Source organism: Bombina bombina, chromosome 5 (assembly GCF_027579735.1).
Source record: "Bombina bombina isolate aBomBom1 chromosome 5, aBomBom1.pri, whole genome shotgun sequence".
Classification (NCBI taxonomy): Eukaryota; Metazoa; Chordata; class Amphibia; order Anura; family Bombinatoridae; genus Bombina; species Bombina bombina.
In genome coordinates, this window is record NC_069503.1 from 87,167,431 (window position 1) to 87,186,296 (window position 18,866).

Sequence of the window (18,866 nt, forward strand, 5' to 3'; positions counted from 1 at the left end):
AGACTGATATTATTCCCCCCCATTTAACTAACTTACCCTCTTTTATGCTAGGACTGCTTCAAATAATCGTAACCCCCTTCTAGACCTCACAGTACAGTATCTCATTAACATCTGTATGATATTCAAATACATCTCGTAATGTCTGTCTTATATATGGTAAAGTCTTATTAGTGTCCATCAAAAATCTTGAGCCCACCACCCTAACGTATATCTCAACATTTGTATACCCCATATTTGCAACAGTAACCCCAAACAACCAACATAAACAAAACAATTTGGATAACATTATATTATACTCATCTGTCCGGAGTTCAGCAAAAGTTCCTGAGTTCCAAGCTTTTTTTTCCCTCAGAGCCTGGTGAACTGAGTCTGTTAGCGGAGCTCTTTACAGCTCCAACTCTCCTTTTGCAGATTGGTTTTAACTATACTTCGAGTCCTTTTTTAAACAACATCAAGAGATTTCATGTTTTCCTCCTCTTCTCAGGAATTTTAGACCATCTCTTCTGAGCAGTCTGTCTGCTCCTTTCATCGTTACTTGTCGGCGTTTTAAGTTGCTGAAGAGCTGGTACTTCCAATTTTAAGCGTCTGCAGATTTCTGGAATCTCCTCCGGATCTCTAATGGACATCATCCTGTTCTCCCAATTAATGTGCAGAGCGAATGGAAAGCCCCATCTGTATGGGATTTGAGCTTTCCTTAATTGTGAAGTAAGGGGTCTAAGAGCACCCCTTCTCTGTAATGTCCTTGGGCACAAATCTTGGAAGAACTGCACCACATTTCCCTGATGTTTGTATGTGGGTTGTCTTCGTGCGGCTGCTAGGATCTCCTCTTTTTCCTGATATCTGAGCATCCTGATAATGATGTCGCGTGGCGGTTCATCACCTTTGGGTTTGGGCCGCAATGCCCTGTGGGCCCTTTCTATCTGGAATTTGCTATCTTCATCTGTGTCGGTTATACCCTGAAATAGGTTGAGCAAATATGTGTTTAGTTCCTTGGGGTTCACCGATTCAGGTACTCCTTTCAGCCGTATATTACAGCGTCGACTTCGGTTCTCCAAGTCCTCAAGTTTATCGTAAATTTCCTCTATATCATGTTGATGAGCACTTGTGTGGTTCATTACTTCATTTAAACCTTCTGCTAAGGTGTCGCCATTTTCTTCAAGTGTATTCACTCTAGCTCCCAATTCTCCCATCTCCTTCTTGAATTCTGTCAAGCTGCTGGTTACTGTACTTTGCAGGACCTCCATTTTTTCTAGAAGCTTTTCAAAGTTTGTAGATATGTCTTGCTTCGACACCAGATTATCTAGATCTGCCCTTGTTAATGGCGTCTGGTTGCTCAATTCTGTTGTATACCCTGCAGAAGCACTTAGCTCCTCATCTGATCTAGGTGAATTTTGCTCTGGTGATTTTTCACCTCTGTTAGTTCTGAAGAAAATGGGAGCAGTGGTTTGTTTTCCTGCTGCAGCAGTTTTTATATTTCTTCTGGCAGCCATGTTAACAGTGCACTACCTTTAATGAGGGTCACTTATCTTATAGTTAAATGTCTATAATTTTCTTTGCTTAATCCCTTTTTCTTTGACAGAAGGATATGGACCTTAGCATCTGTGTCACTTAGGGGTTTGTCCCTTCTCAGGGTATTGTCACCGCAGGAATATCCGCCTTATATTGAAAGAGCAGGTTGTGTGCAAGCGCTGCTGCACTATCAGGGCATTTATAGGGCGTCCATGAATCTATCCCAAAAGTTTTCTTTTCTGTATGTACCTTCAATACATGTTTTACACTTTTCTTTGCCAAAAGTTTCAAACTGGGGTCTGCTAGTAGTCAGGGGCTGTCACCGTTATTTTTAATATCCTCCAGGAGGGTTAATGACTGAGAGTTGCTTTTTTCATTTCAGGCCAAGTGCGCTGCAAAACTATGGGGCCGTTTAGGTTGTGTGGGATCCCTTTTAGCGGGGTTCAAAACTGGTCATATGCCTGACCGCTCCTATTGTTTGACTCCTTAAGTTACTTTTATCCCCTTGCTTGCGATCTTAGAGACCGCCGTCTCAGCCGCCCCACGTGGGTGTCCGCCATGATGTCTCACTCACCGCACTTAGCTGTAAGTCCCAGCCTGTTCTCTTGTCACACGGAGCTTCTCGTGGCCGGTTTTTGTGAGTGCAAATGCTTCCCCAGTTGCTCCGGTCAGCGTGCTGTAGAATGAGGGTCAAGTGTTCCAAGTTTATTCAAGCATATCAGCCCTTATGCTCTGTGTACTGCCCGGAGCTTCTCGATCATGCAGCCATTACTTGGCTTCCCCAGGCTCCGCCTCTTGTTATGGTCCTTTTAAATGGACTGAAGGAGGTGAGGAGCCTGGACCAACATGGCGATGGTCTGTTAAGCTGTGAGCTCCGGGAGTAGTTTAGTTAGAAAGTGGGTACGTAACCTTCAAAAGCCAATAGGTCTACCTAAATCTCAAGCTGGACTGTCACGACAGCACAATTCAACTAACAATGAGATTGCAACTTCGTTAATGAAAGAGGTCACGGAGGAGAAGAGACACACACACAGCACAGGAAAAGCTAAACGCGCTGCAGGTGCACGGCAAGGAAAACCAAACGCAGACAAGAAAACCATAGAGATGGGTAACCGGTCTAACAAAAACAAGGTCTCTGGTAAGCATATGAAAGTGGAACTTGAATTTTAATAATAAAGTCACTGGGACCAAGAACGCTGCATAGCCACGTGGGAGGTTATAAAGATGGCAACAGGGATATAAATCTGATACGAGAGGAAACATAAACAGAACACTCCATATGTAATAAAGACACTTAGCTATACATGAACTTGTGAATGTAACCATGTTCTGGAAAGCCTAAGTTGCATAATAAGGGGAACTACAGAAATAAAGTGAAAATTATTTTTTAAAAGATTACATAGATTCACTGATCCAAACGACTCTGAAGAGCCAGGAAATAATATAACGCTGATCACTCATGCAGTTGAGCCTGATTTGTTCTAAACGTAGAAGATAGGGGGATAAATTACAATATAGTCTATTTTGAATCTCCAACTAGATAACAACTGCAGCAGCTAGTGGGAAAACACTGGCAACTCAATATCATAGACCTGAGGCTGCTTTAACGTCTTTTTGGCCCCAATACCCAAAAGGACACGTCAGCCAGGAGACAAAACAAGCTAATTCCACCAACTAAACCTGCTGCAGCAAACCTTTTCTTTAAATCGTCGAAAGGCGACAGAACACAGGAAATGGAGAAAACCAAACAAGACGGAGAGACAGACACTGATGTGGAGTCACAGTCTTCTAGCGGGAACAATACCCCTGTAACCAAAGGTGATCTAAAGAATCTTGTATCCAAGCAAGATATAACAGTGAATTTTGACAAGATGTGGGAAAAAATGGACTCACTCCAAAATACTGTAACGAGCAGTCTGGCCAAAATCAAACAGGATATGCTAGATCTGGGAGCAAGAATAGACACTCTAGAAGAAAAAGATGAATCCATGGAAGAAGATATCACTATTCTCAAACATCAATTGTCAGATCAACAACAAGAAATCACAGATATTCTTGAAAATATGGAAGATTTAGAAAATAGGAGCAGGAGGTGTAATATTCGTCTGAAAGGGGTCCCAGAATCAGTTACCACAACAGAGCTAAATGAATACCTAAGACAACTTTTCCAAGCTATCACAGGATCGTCTGAGGAAGGACAGTTTCAAATGGAAAGAGCCCATAGAGCCCTGAGAGCAAGACCAAAGGAAGGAGAACCCCCTAGAAATGTAATAACCAGACTGTTCCACTTCCAGGAAAAGGAAGTGATCATGGCAGCAGCTAGGAGAAACCCAACTTTCAAATTTAAAGGCTACATTATACAATTTTTCCAAGACCTGTGTCTTAAGACCCTACAGAAATGTTCTGCCTTACGCCCATTGACGTAACTGCTAAGAAAGAACAAAATAATATATAGATGGGGTTTCCCCTTTGCATTTCTTATACTTCATGATGGTAAAACAACTACGCTGAAGGAGAGAGAGGACATACCAGAAGTCTGCCAACTTCTCAAATTGGAATGCCCAGAGTTACAGGACAATCAGCAAGATATCAGAAGAAGACAACCCCGGCAACGACAAAGCACCCCTCAAGCTGAGAGATGGATAAAGGTTTCGAAGAAAAAGCAGAGACCTTGAAAAGTAGACATGCTTCAGACCAAATATCAATATATCTCTTGTTTTCTCTCTTTTCTATAATCATAAGTGGAGATATAGGCCTCTAGTCCGAATTGGGAGGCATTTTCCCAAAAGATTAATCCCTTTAAAACCTTCAACACACTGGAAGAGGAGATTTAACACAGATGAGTATCTGGCGGGATCAGACTGATATATTTCAGGAAAGTTTTCTTCTGTGAAAAGCACACTGGTCTAAAAGAGGCTGCGTCCGGGTGGTAAATCGCCATAGAACAAGCCACTGAGCTGCTGTTCGTTCCTGGTAGAGCGCTTCTCTCTTTGTATGCTGAGTATCTGAGTATCCATCCTTGAAGATTGCTCCACACGGGACATCTAAATGGACAGTCATGTATTAGTTGTTTGATATATTCTTTCACTATACTCTATAGATGATAGGCAATCCGCTCCAACTCAAGATATAAATTAGTCTTAGATAGCTCCCTTATTACCCATCCACATAACCTATGAACAGACCATGTATTTTATACCCACTTTCTACACTTTAACACTGTTAACCCTACCATATTTCTGGTAACTACAACCCCGATACACTGGGTAAAGGTATGCAAATGTTTTATTGGGGAGGAACAAAATTGCTATAATATGCAATTGTTCATTGTTGTTTGTTTATTAATTGTTCTATTTTGTTTTATGTCCCATCGAGCTGCAGAGAAGAAAGTTTCTCCTTTAAAAAAAGAGAGTTGAAAAACTCGCAAAATCACTACTAGAGGTTTGACCCAAGCAAAGGTAGGAGAGGGGGGATAGGAATGCTGATGATGTCCAAGCTGAGAGTAATCTCACATAACGTAAGAGGTTTGAATACAGATAACAAAAGGAAAACAGCAATAACACAATATAACCACCTAAAAGCTAACATTATTTTCCTGAAGGAAACACATTTTACAACCCAATAAATACCTAAATATTGGTGTAGACACTTCACACAACACTTCCATTCCACAACAGATAAAAAAAGAGAGAGGAGTATCCATACTTTTACATAATCCAACCAACTTCATAAAAGAGGAGGTGATATCCGACAAAGAGGGGAGATATCTTATAGTGAGCGAACATATACAAGACACTCTGACTACACTATGCAATATTTATATGCCGAATGAACAGCAACACGACTTTTTTCTCAACCTGTCACATTTTCTGACTCAGTGGTCACAATTGAGAATTATATTCGCCGGAGATTTTAACATTAACTTAAAGACACATAGTGTAGAACCACCTTCCAAACTCACAAATAAACAAATGAGACATAATTCTATCTCCAAAATCATTAAGGAAACCCTAGAGAACCATAATGTTGTAGACTCCTGGACAGCACTATACGGACAGACAACTGACCACACCTATTACTCCCCAGCACATAAAACCTACACCAAACTAGATTATATATATATATCAGCCAAATTCTACTTCCCAGTCTAGATAATTCCACAATACATACATGCGTTTGGTCAGACCATTCTATTATTTTGATACAATTAGAAGGTTTGGTTAATATATCCAGACAGAGATCGTGGACCTATGACCCTAATCCCCTTGAAACAACCAGACATGTATGACAAAATTTTGCGTAAGCTAAAAGAATACTGGAAAATAAATATAAGTTCGGAAACTAGCCCCACGATTACTTGGGCAGCCCATAAACCATATGTTCGGGGCTTACTGATTAAGGAAAAAGCATTATATTTGAGAAAAGCTAAAGTTAGGGTTGATACTCTTCAACAGGAAATAGAAGCCCTAGAAAAACAACATCAAAAAACACTATCCACAGAGACACTAGATAAGCTAACATGTAAGCGACAAAAGCTAGCTAAGATCTTAGATGAGAAGTCCCTTAGAGCTATTCACAAATTAAAAATGCAGTACTTTCTATATAGATAGATTTTTGGCCCATAAACTGAGGGAAAGGACAAAAAGTCTAGCTATACCACAAATTCAGAGAATAGATGGCAAATTAACATCTCATCCCCAGGAAATAACGGACTGTTTTGCACAATATTATGAATCGTTTTATGACGGGAAAAAGGTTCAACATACCATACAGACAAAGGTGCTTACACACCAATTTTTACAAACAGCGAATATCCCGAAACTAGATAATACAGACGCGGAAGCATTAAACTCAGAAATTACGATAAGAGAAATCGCCCTAGTAATAAAAGACCTTAAAATAGGCAAAGCTGCGGGATCCCACATTAACACAAATCCTGTAATGACATTATGCGTGGTAACCAGATTCCATCGGAGTTGCTGCAGGCCAAATTAGTGGTAATACCCAAACCATGAAAAGACCCCAAAAAGTGTCAAAGTTATAGGCCGATCTTGTTGATCAATCAAGACTTAAAAAATATTTACCAAGATTCTGGCAAATAGACTATAAACCCTATCTACCCTCCCTGATACATCCCGATCAGGTAGGATTTATAAAAGACAGGGAGGCCCCAGATAATGTAAGATGCATGGTGTCTCTGGTGGAGTACTTGGTGGGGACGAAAACGTCTTCTCTGCTCCTTTCTTTGGACGCAGAGAAGGCGTTTGATAGGGTTGATTGGAAATATATGTTCGATACACTAACTCATATATGATTTAAAGGACCCTTTTTAACGGCCATTACAAATTTATATTCGGCCCCAACAGCATTAATTAGAGCAGCAGGATACCAGTCCAGGCCAATTCCAGTTCTAAATGGGACTCATCAGGGATGCCCGCTGTCACCCCTTTTATTTGCACTCAGTATAGAACCTTTAGCGGCATGCATAAGAAACACAGCGGACATCACCGGAGTTAGACTTAACTCTGAGGAATACAAGCTTACGTTGTTTGCAGATGACATTCTGCTCACCTTGACAAAAACCCTGAGATACCTACCTAATTTGTATCAAGTGATAGAAGAATTCTCGAAAATATCGGGATTCAAAATTAATTCAGACAAATGTGAGGCTCTACCACTGACATTACCACCACATACATGTAAGTTGATCAAAGCGAATTTTGATTTTGCCTGGGCAAAAAACTCTCTCAAATATCTGTGAGTTAACATAACAAACACATTTGAGGGATTATATAAGGTAAACTATGTGGCAATCTTTAAGGCTATAAGAAAGGACATTGGGAAATGGAGGAGAGGCTTTTTCTCATGGTATGGTAGATTATAAATTATTAAGATGAACATTCTCCCAAGAATGTTGTATCTTTTCCGGACACTACCAATTTAAGTCCCACAAAAGGATCTGACGGAACTACAGTCTGACCTAACTAGATTTCTACGGGGCCCCAAAACAGCTAGAATAGCCTCCCAGATTCTTAGACAGCATAAACAACTTGGAGGAGTAGGGGTATCTAACTTGCTAGATTACTATCAGGCGGCTAGGCTAGCACAACTTACATTGATGAGTAAAAACTGTCAGGGGCTGACTTGGACTAAAATTGAAGCAGACATTGCACGGGTGAAGAACCCAGCAGAGGTTATTTGGAACACTAGAAACATAAAAAGCAAACCACTATATAAACTGAAAACTACAGAGGAATCCATACAAATGTGGAGATCAATCACACACTCTCTAAAACTCATACTTAAAAGCACCTTGACAATACCAGTGGGAGCCATACTTACTTCGGAATATCAAAAACTGACTAGCAAGTGGGAAAATAAGGGACTCTATAGAGTAGCAGACTTTTTGGATAGGGGTAAATTGATTACATATATACAAATGAGAGATAAACTTCAACCAGATCATTTACATTGGTTCCTGTATCTTCAAATCTCCACTGCAATACACAAATATAGACAACATAGTCCAACGCATCCATACACCACTATCGAACGAATCACTGTATCCCCGGGCAGAAATAAAAGATTGATTTCACAGCTGTACCTTGCAATACAGGACGCTAAAAAAGACACAAAAATGACACTTCACGAGAAGTGGGAACAGGACTTAGGAGAATCATATGACAGTGACAGATGGACACAAATCCTTTCTAAGATCAGCAAAGGATTAATAAATGCAGACCTTATTGAAAACTCTATCAAAACATCATTTAGGTGGTATCTCACACCTCTACAAACCTCACATTACACAACTCAGAAAAATAGACTCTGCTATAGGGGCTGTGCGAATTCTGGAAATTATATACACATGTGGTGGGAGTATTCGAAAATTCAACCAATCTGGGTCCAACTCTCTAAACGTCTAAGTACACTACTAGATAAATCTATAACGCTATCAGCTTTGCAGGTTCTGTTACATGTGCCAGACGAATCCTTGCACCCAGCTACCAATGTATTTATCAATATACTGTGTACAGCCACGAGGACTTGTATAGCTAGATACTGGAAAACAGGTTCTCCAACCTGGTCAGAAGTACTTAAGAAATTAGATAATATACAGTATATGTAATGTCAGAAGCAGTATCATGGGCACAAGGTACTACAACTCATTTCCAAAGTGTTTGGGTACATTGGATAATGAATAGGGATAGATATACAGTTTATGAAATGCAAGATCCTATACAACTACAATCAGGATTGTAGAACTCTATAAAGTAGCCAAAACTAACTAATATAAGGAGAACTTATAAGTAAATCAGAGACACATATACGATACTCTTGCAGCTCGATGGGAAATGTCTAAAGTTTATGAGTTTAAAGTTTTTATTAAAGAAAAAATAGAGGAAATTAGACATCTATAGTCTTGCACAGTGCAGCTTTGATTGACCACGTCAGTTCTGTGGGACGGTAGAAAATAAGAGAGGGGAGGAATATCTTGCTTTACTTAATGGTCCATTAGAGAATGGATATGTACGGGGCGTACTCTGAAAATGCCAGATGAATATATATGCAATATCTACTTCATTGTGGATAAAACCCCTTCACCCTGACCAAGATAGACCGCCAGGACTCTAAGACTTTACCCTTTAGGGGAAGGGAGTTATAAGAATATGGAAATCTCAAGGAATGTTTAAATCTCTACTGTAAGATTTTGTTGTATAAGATATGATGTTTTGACAATAAAAATTATTTCAACTAAATGGACTGAACTTGTCAAAAAACATCTCATTATGTTATTACTCTATGTAAACACAAACACTTCCTTTTCTTTTCTATATCTAAGATAGCATTTGAAATGAACATTTTAGTGCCTATCTCTCTCACACCCAATTGCAGTGCGATTTAAGACAACACAGTATTGACCAAGAGAAGTTAAAGGACTGGGGGTGGAGCACATGACAAATACAAAATGTCTGACAGTGAGAATTAGTAGGAAGTCAAATACCAATACTGCAGCATCCAATTTAACTTATATTTAAACAAATTATATTTAACATTTATTTCAGGAGAAAATATTGTTTCATATAAATGACAGAAAACAAAGATTATAATTTATTTGTAACGTTGTGATATGGCCTCACTCATAAATAGATTTCTTTCATGTAATTAGCAAGAGTCCATGAGCTAGTGACGTATGGGATATACATTCCTACCAGGAGGGGCAAAGTTTCCCAAACCTAAAAATGCCTATAAATACACCCCTCACCACACCCACAAATCAGTTTTACAAACTTTGCCTCCCATGGAGGTGGTGAAGTAAGTTTGTGCTAGATTCTTCGTTGATATGCGCTTCGCAGCAGGCTGGAGCCCGGTTTTCCTCTCAGTGTGCAGTGAATGTCAGAGGGATGTGAAGAGAGTACTGCCTATTTGAATTCAATGATCTCCTTCTACGGGGTCTATTTCATAGGTTCTCTGTTATCGGTCGTAGAGATTCATCTCTTACCTCCCTTTTCAGATCGACGATATACTCTTATATATACCATTACCTCTACTGATTCTCGTTTCAGTACTGGTTTGGCTTTCTACTACATGTAGATGAGTGTCCTGGGGTAAGTAAGTCTTATTTTTGTGACACTCTAAGCTATGGTTGGGCACTTTTATATAAAGTTCTAAATATATGTGTTTAAACATTTATTTGCCTTGATTCAGGATGTTCAACATTCCTTATTTCAGACAGTCAGTTTCATTATTTGGGATAATGCATTTGAATAATCAATTTTTCTTACCTTAAAATTTGACTTTTTTTCCTGTGGGCTGTTAGGCTCGCGGGGGCTGAAAATGCTTCATTTTATTGCGTCATTCTTGGCGCGGACTTTTTTGGCGCAAAAAAAAATTTCTTTGTAATTTCCGGCGTCATACTTGTCGCCAGAAGTTGTGTCATTTTTTTGATGTTTTTGCGCCAAAAATGTCGGCGTCACCGGATGTGGCGTCATTTTTGGCGCTTAAAGCATTTAGGCGCCAAATAATGTGGGCGTCTTTTTTGGCGCTAAAAAATATGGGCGTCATTATTGTCTCCACATTATTTAAGTCTCATTGTTTATTTGCTTCTGGTTGCTAGAAGCTTGTTCATTGGCATTTTTTCCCATTCCTGAAACTGTCATTTAAGGAATTTGATCAATTTTGCTTTATATGTTGTTTTTTCTATTACATATTGCAAGATGTCTCAGATTGACCCTGAATCAGAAGATACTTCTGGAAAATTGCTGCCTGATGCTGGATCTACCAAAGTTACGTGTATTTGTTGTAAACTTGTGGTAACTGTTCCTCGGGCTGTTGTTTGTAATGAATGTCATGACAAACTTGTTAATGCAGATAATATTTCCTTTAGTAATGTTCCATTACCTGTTGCTGTTCCATCAACATCTAATATTCAGGGTGTTCCTGTTAACATAAGAGATTTTGTTTCTAAATCTATTAAGATGGCTATGTCTGTTATTCCTCCTTCTAGTAAACGTAAAAGGTCTTTTAAAACTTCTCATTTTTCAGATGAATTTTTAAATGAACATCATCATTCTGATTCTGATAATGATTTTTCTGGTTCAGAGGATTCTGTTTCAGAGGTTGATACTGATAAATCTTCATATTTATTTAAAATGGAATTTATTCGTTCTTTACTTAAAGAAGTCTTAATTGCATTAGAAATAGAGGAATCTGGTCCTCTTGATACTAAATCTAAACATTTGAATACAGTTTTTAAACCTCCTGTAGTTATTCCAGAGGTTTTTCCCGTCCCTGATGCTATTTCTGAAGTAATCTCTAGGGAATGGAATAATTTGGGTAATTCATTTACTCCTTCTAAACGGTTTAAGCAATTATATCCTGTGCCATCTGACAGATTAGAGTTTTGGGACAAAATCCCTAAAGTTGATGGGGCTATCTCCACTCTTGCTAAACGTACTACTATTCCTACGGCAGATAGTACTTCCTTTAAGGATCCTTTAGATAGGAAAATTGAATCCTTTCTAAGAAAAGCTTACTTATGTTCAGGTAATCTTCTTAGACCTGCTATATCTTTGGCGGATGTTGCTGCAGCTTTCACTTTCTGGTTGGAAGCTTTAGCACAACAAGTAACAGATCATAATACTCATAGCATTGTTAATCTTCTTCAACATGCTAATAACTTTATTTGTGATGCCATCTTTGATATCATTAGGGTTGATGTCAGGTATATGTCTTTAGCTATTTTAGCTAGAAGAGCTTTATGGCTTAAAACTTGGAATGCTGATATGTCTTCTAAGTCAACGTTGCTTTCCCTTTCTTTCCAAGGTAATAAATTGTTTGGTTCACAGTTGGATTCTATTATTTCAACTGTTACTGGGGGGAAAGGAACTTTTTTACCACAGGATAAAAAATCTAAAGGTAAATTTAGGTCTGCTAATCGTTTTCGTTCCTTTCGTCACAATAAGGAACAAAAACCTGATCCTTCCCCTACAGGAGCGGTATCAGTTTGGAAACCATCTCCAGTCTGGAATAAATCCAAGCCTTTTAGAAAGCCAAAGCCTGCTCCCAAGTCCACATGAAGGTGCGGCCCTCATTCCAGCCCAGCTGGTAGGGGGAAGATTACGATTTTTCAAAGAAATTTGGATCAATTCGATTCACAATCTTTGGATTCAGAATATTGTTTCACAAGGGTACAGAATAGGCTTCAAGATAAGGCCTCCTGCAAGAAGATTTTTTCTTTCCCCTGTCCCAATAAATCCAGTGAAGGCTCAAGCATTTCTGAAATGTGTTTCAGATCTAGAGTTGGCTGGAGTAATTGTGCCAGTTCCAGTTTTGGAACAGGGGCTGGGGTTTTACTCAAATCTCTTCATTATACCAAAGAAGGAGAATTCCTTCAGACCAGTTCTGGATTTAAAAATATTGAATCGTTATGTAAGGATACCAACATTCAAAATGGTAACTATAAGGACTATTCTGCCTTTTGTTCAGCAAGGACATTATATGTCCACAATAGATTTACAAGATGCATATCTGCATATTCCGATTCATCCAGATCACTATCAGTTTCTGAGATTCTCTTTTCTAGACAAGCATTACCAGTTTGTGGCTCTGCCGTTTGGCCTAGCAACAGCTCCAAGGATTTTTACAAAGGTTCTCGGTGCCCTTCTATCTGTAATCAGAGAACAGGGTATGGTGGTATTTCCTTATTTGGACGATATCTTGGTACTTGCTCAGTCTTCACATTTAGCAGAATCTCATACGAATCGACTTGTATCGTTTCTTCAAGAACATGGTTGGAGGATCAATTTACCAAAGAGTTCGTTGATTCCTCAGACAAGGATAACCTTTTTAGGTTTCCAGATAGATTCAGTGTCCATGACTCTGCCACTGACGGACAAGAGACGTCTAAAATTGGTTTCAGCTTGTCGAAACCTTCAGTCTCAATCATTCCCTTCGGTAGCCTTATGCATGGAAATTCTAGGTCTTATGACTGCTGCATCGGACGCGATCCCCTTTGCTCGTTTTCACATGCGACCTCTTCAGCTTTGTATGCTGAACCAGTGGTGCAGGGATTATACAAAGATATCACAATTAATATCTTTAAAACCGATTGTACGACACTCTCTGACGTGGTGGACAGACCACCATCATTTAGTTCAGGGGGCTTCTTTTGTTCTTCCGGCCTAGACTGTGATCTCAACAGATGCAAGTCTGACAGGTTGGGGAGCTGTATGGGGGTCTCTGACAGCACAAGGGGTTTGGGAATCTCAGGAGGCGAGATTACCAATCAACATTTTGGAACTCCGTGCGATTTTCAGAGCTCTTCAGTCGTGGCCTCTTCTAAAGAGAGAGTCGTTCATTTGTTTTCAGACAGACAATGTCACAACCGTGGCATATGTCAATCATCAAGGAGGGACTCACAGTCCTCTGGCTATGAAAGAAGGATCTCGAATACTTGTATGGGCGGAATCCAGCTCCTGTCTAATTTCTGCGGTTCATATCCCAGGTATAGACAATTGGGAAGCGGATTATCTCAGTCGCCAAACATTACATCCGGGCGAATGGTCTCTTCACCCAGAGGTATTTCTTCAGATTGTTCAAATGTAGGGACTTCCAGAAATAGATCTGATGGCTTCTCATCTAAACAAGAAGCTTCCCAGGTATCTGTCCAGATCCAGGGATCCTCAGGCGGAAGCAGTGGATGCATTGTCACTTCCTTGGAAGTATCATCCTGCCTATATCTTTCCTCCTCTAGTTCTTCTTCCAAGAGTGATTTCCAAGATTCTAAAGGAGCGTTTGTTTGTTCTGCTGGTAGCTCCAGCATGGCCTCACAGGTTTTGGTATGCGGATCTTGTCCGGATGGCTACTTGCCAACCGTGGACTCTTCCGTTAAGACCAGACCTTCTATCGCAAGGTCCTTTTTTCCATCAGGATCTCAAATCCTTAAATTTGAAGGTATGGAGATTGAACGCTTGATTCTCAGTCATAGAGGTTTCTCTGACTCCGTAATTAATACTATGTTACAGGCTCGTAAATCTGTTTCTAGGAAGATATATTATCGAGTCTGGAAGACTTACATTTCTTGGTGTTCTTCTCATCATTTTTCTTGGCATTCTTTTAGAATCCCTAGAATTTTACAGTTTCTTCAGGATGGTTTGGATAAAGGTTTGTCTGCAAGTTCCTTGAAAGGACAAATCTCTGCTCTTTCTGTTCTTTTTCACAGAAAGATTGCTAATCTTCCTGATATTCATTGTTTTGTACAGGCTTTAGTTCGTATAAAACCTGTCATTAAGTCAATTTCTCCTCCTTGGAGTTTGAATTTGGTTCTGGGGACTCTTCAAGCTCCTCCGTTTGAACCTATGCATTCGCTGGATATTAAATTACTTTCTTGGAAAGTTTTGTTTCTTTTGGCCATCTCTTCTGCTAGAAGAGTTTCTGAATTATCTGCTCTTTCTTGTGAGTCTCCTTTTCTGATTTTTCATCAGGATAAGGCGGTGTTGCGAACTTCATTTAAATTTTTACCTAAGGTTGTGAATTCTAACAACATTAATAGAGAAATTGTGGTTCCTTCTTTGTGTCCTAATACTAAGAACTCTAAGGAAAGATCGTTGCATTCTTTGGATGTAGTTAGAGCTTTGAAATATTATGTTGAAGCTACTAAAGATTTCCGAAAGACTTCTAGTCTATTTTTTATCTTTTCTGGTTCTAGGAAAGGTCAGAAGGCTTCTGCCATTTCTTTGGCATCTTGGTTAAAGTCTTTGATTCATCATGCTTATGTCGAGTCGGGTAGAACTCCGCGTCAAAGGATTACAGCTCATTCGACTAGGTCAGTCTCTACTTCCTGGGCATTTAGGAATGAAGCTTCGGTTGATCAGATTTGCAAAGCAGCAACTTGGTCTTCTTTGCATACTTTTACTAAATTCTACCATTTTGATGTGTTTTCTTCTTCTGAAGCAGTTTTTGGTAGAAAAGTACTTCAGGCAGCTGTTTCAGTTTGATTCTTCTGCTTATAATTTCAGTTTTTTTCATTATACGATTTAAACTTTGTTTTGAGGTGTGGATTATTTTTCAGCGGAATTGGCTGTCTTTATTTTATCCCTCCCTCTCTAGTGACTCTTGCGTGGAAGATCCACATCTTGGGTATTCATTATCCCATACGTCACTAGCTCATGGACTCTTGCTAATTACATGAAAGAAAACATAATTTATGTAAGAACTTACCTGATAAATTCATTTCTTTCATATTAGCAAGAGTCCATGAGGCCCACCCTTTTTGAGGTGGTTATGATTTTTTTGTATAAAGCACAATTATTCCAATTCCTTATTTTTTATGCTTTCGCACTTTTTTCTTATCACCCCACTTCTTGGCTATTCGTTAAACTGATTTGTGGGTGTGGTGAGGGGTGTATTTATAGGCATTTTGAGGTTTGGGAAACTTTGCCCCTTCTGGTAGGAATGTATATCCCATACATCACTAGCTCATGGACTCTTGCTAATATGAAAGAAATGAATTTATCAGTTAAGTTCTTACATAAATTATGTTTTTCTACCATTATGTTGTATAGATCTGGGAAGATTCATATTTAAAGTGATAATAAACACCCAAAATGTTATTGTTTGATAAAATAGATAATCCCTTCATTTACTATTCCCTAGTTTTGCATAACCAACACTGTTATAGAAATATACTTTTTACCTCTGTAATTACCTTGAATTCTGCAGACTGCCTCCTTATCGGAGATCTTTTCACAGACTTGCATTTCAGGCAATTTGTGCTGACTCTTAAATAACTCCATGTGCATGAGCACAATGTTATTTATATGAAACACATTAACTTACACCCTCTAGCTGTGAAAAAAAATGTCAAATGCATTTAGATAAGAGACAGCCTTCAAGAGCTTAGAAATTAGCATAGGAGCCTCCTAGTATTAGCTTTCAACTAAGAATACCAAGAGAACAAAGCAAATTTGATGAAAAAAGTAAATTAGAAAGTTGTTTAAAATGACATGCCCTATCTGAATCATGAATGATTCATTTGGACTTTAGTGTCCCTTTAAGGGGCAATTATAACACACACAGTATTAACTGTACTAAATGCTTGTGGCGAATAAATATCACATATGTATAATAACCTAATCAGCTGATCTGTATCACATGAATTGTTATGTGTGCCTTTAATTATAACATACGTACAGTTAATCAGAATCATTATTTATTATTATCCCTTTAAATAATTTAATATCATTTTACAGACACGGCCAGAGCACTGAGAGATATTAGCGCTTCGTAATCTGTTGGCCCACTACAAATAACTGATAATAATAATATCAGGTATTGATGTAACTGGAGTGAATAAGGGAACCTTCTTCCTGAGCACAGACATTGGAGCCTGTTATCAGCATGAACTCATATGTGTTAGGTGAGTAAAATAGATATTATGCTGACTTTAATTACTGGGTAAATAGAATAGATCACTCATTAAACAAATATAAACTATTATATTTATATCTGCGTCTTTAAGTAAAAAAATAATAATACTGCAAAGGTAAGTACATTTGTGTCAGTGACAGTTAAAAAGGAGCAACTCCCATTGGGATGAGGAGAAGGGTAAAAAAATACTACTCCCCCTCTGTCCTTTTAGACAGATCATGTCTAACAACTGCCTAACTTCGCCCTCAGACTTCAGTACTCAGAACACCTGCAACTCCACCTTCCCCTGCCCTGGCCTCGCTCATGCAACTTTCTTTGTCGTCATTTTTTAATTTGTGATTTATAGGTAAATAAATTTAAAAATAAACAAAAAAAACGGAAGACTTTTTGTTGCGTATAAATGAAAAATATGATTTTTTTTTTATTTAAATGGATTATATTATAAAGAATAAATATTGTTATTTTTCTTTATTTAATTTCATTTTATGTAGAAAAACACTTGAATAGTTCATATCCATCCTTCACTACAGGAAGCATCAGAATGATACCACAGACTCCAACATTTTTAGACACTAATGGCTATTCACAAGCATTGGGGAAATCGCAGCAGATATTTTTTATTTATTTTTTTTTAAATATTTTTTATTGTTTTATGGATTATTGTACAAATACATATGGTTTTATATGCAGGGCCAATCACATTCATCAACATAAATATAATACATCTTACAATAACATAATCTTTCTGGCCCCTCACATCAAACCAACGTTTTACAAAATTTTCTGACGTCCCCCTTTGTTACATATATAACCTCAGAGGGTACAAACAATTAAACAAAAGAAGAAAAGAAAGAAAGAAATAAACCATCATATCAAAAACATAACAAAAACCCAAATGAACACAATTGTGGATTCCGATCTGCGTGTGACAAGCCAATCAATTTTTGATCAATTAATTAATTTCTGGTGTGCGGGGGGAGGGGGGCAGACAGCGAGCACCCCTACTGAGGTTCAATACCACCTCCTATAGCAGTGTACTCCAAGCCCCTGGCAATTCCCCCCTAGCAATCATGGATCTAACTATTTTTGACTTAATTAGAGGTTTAACAATTTGGAGTTGAACACCCACTGATTCAGTTTCTATTATGTTTAGCCATTTATGAAAAAAACTTTTTATATCTTTGTTTAGATCTGGATGGATGTCATATTGTTCCAAAACCATCTGATTCTTCATCCCTTTTACCAACTGAACAATGCTTGGTGCTTTTGGGGTTTTCCAGTTGCCCAGGATCAATGATCTGCCTAAGAGAATTGTCGTATTGATTAGACTGGGGTTTTCGTGCCATTCTGTACCCTGGTACAGAAAGAGCAGCATTTTATTGTTTATTTGGGTTTTTTGGTCTAGCCATTTATTTAGCCAAAATTGTACTTTATACCAGAACTGCCGTATTTTTGGGCAGACAAACAAACAATGTTCTAAGTCAGCTTCTTTCGCACCGCATTTATAGCAGGCCGTATCTAAATTCTTATACCATCTTGCCATTTTACTAGGCGTGACATATAGTTGATTAATTACTTTAAAATGTGATTCTCTCCAAGTGGTGACCTTAGTTGTCTTTAAGACAGTATTGAGACTATCTGTTAGCTCCTCCCTTGACACTATAACCTGTGCTTTCCTCCATTTATCTCTCAATAACTGTAGATGAATTTCTGTTTTATATTTCATTTGGAGATTATAGATCATCCTGATCGCATATTTCTTTTGCGCAAATGTTATGATAATTTTATCTAGTTCTCCTAATGACCAGTCATTCCCATATTTAGCCTGTAGTTCATTATGGAAGTGCCTAACCTGCAAATATGCATAAAAATCTGTATTTTTTAGCTGGAAATCGTCTTTTAATTCATCAAATGTTTTAACTATATGTTTTGTGGTCTCCTCAATTTGTATCAGGTTAGCAATGCCCTTCCTGCGCCATCTATGGAAAACTCCGCTTTCGGTGCATCCTACTAGGAATTTCGGGTTCCCTAAAATCGTTAGAAACCTTGACTTGTAAATGTTTATTCCTATTCCTTTGCCCAATTTATGCCAGGCTATTATAATGTTGTTAAATGTTAACCGCTGTCTAATTTTTGGGGGGAGATTTTTAGGTTCGCAATGCAGGAGGGCTTTCAGTGCATAGGGAGCACATATCTCTGTTTCTAGCGGGCCATAGGAAACATAATTTCCCTCGATAATCCAATCTATCGCATATTTTGATAAAGCGGCTATATTATAAGCTTGGAGATTTGGTAGTGCCAGTCCCCCAGCCTTGAGGGGAAGAGTTATTGTTTCTGTAGCACATCTTACTTTCCCTCCTGCCCATATAAACCTATTACACATCCTATTGTAATTATTGCAATCTTTCTGAGTTAATATAATGGGT

General features: G+C 38.5%; 1 protein-coding gene across 1 annotated transcript in view; it reads left to right on the plus strand.

Moving 5' to 3' along the window:
• The first annotated feature begins 16,285 nt into the window (after window positions 1–16,285).
• The window catches only part of LOC128661341 (oocyte zinc finger protein XlCOF6-like), a 45,072-nt gene continuing 42,491 nt past the window's right edge, over window positions 16,286–18,866 (plus strand). Inside the window, exon 1 of the mRNA XM_053715604.1 lies at window positions 16,286–16,429. Coding sequence (XP_053571579.1) covers window positions 16,411–16,429 — 19 coding nt within the window. The 5' untranslated portion in view covers window positions 16,286–16,410. The remainder of the gene's footprint in view (window positions 16,430–18,866) is intronic.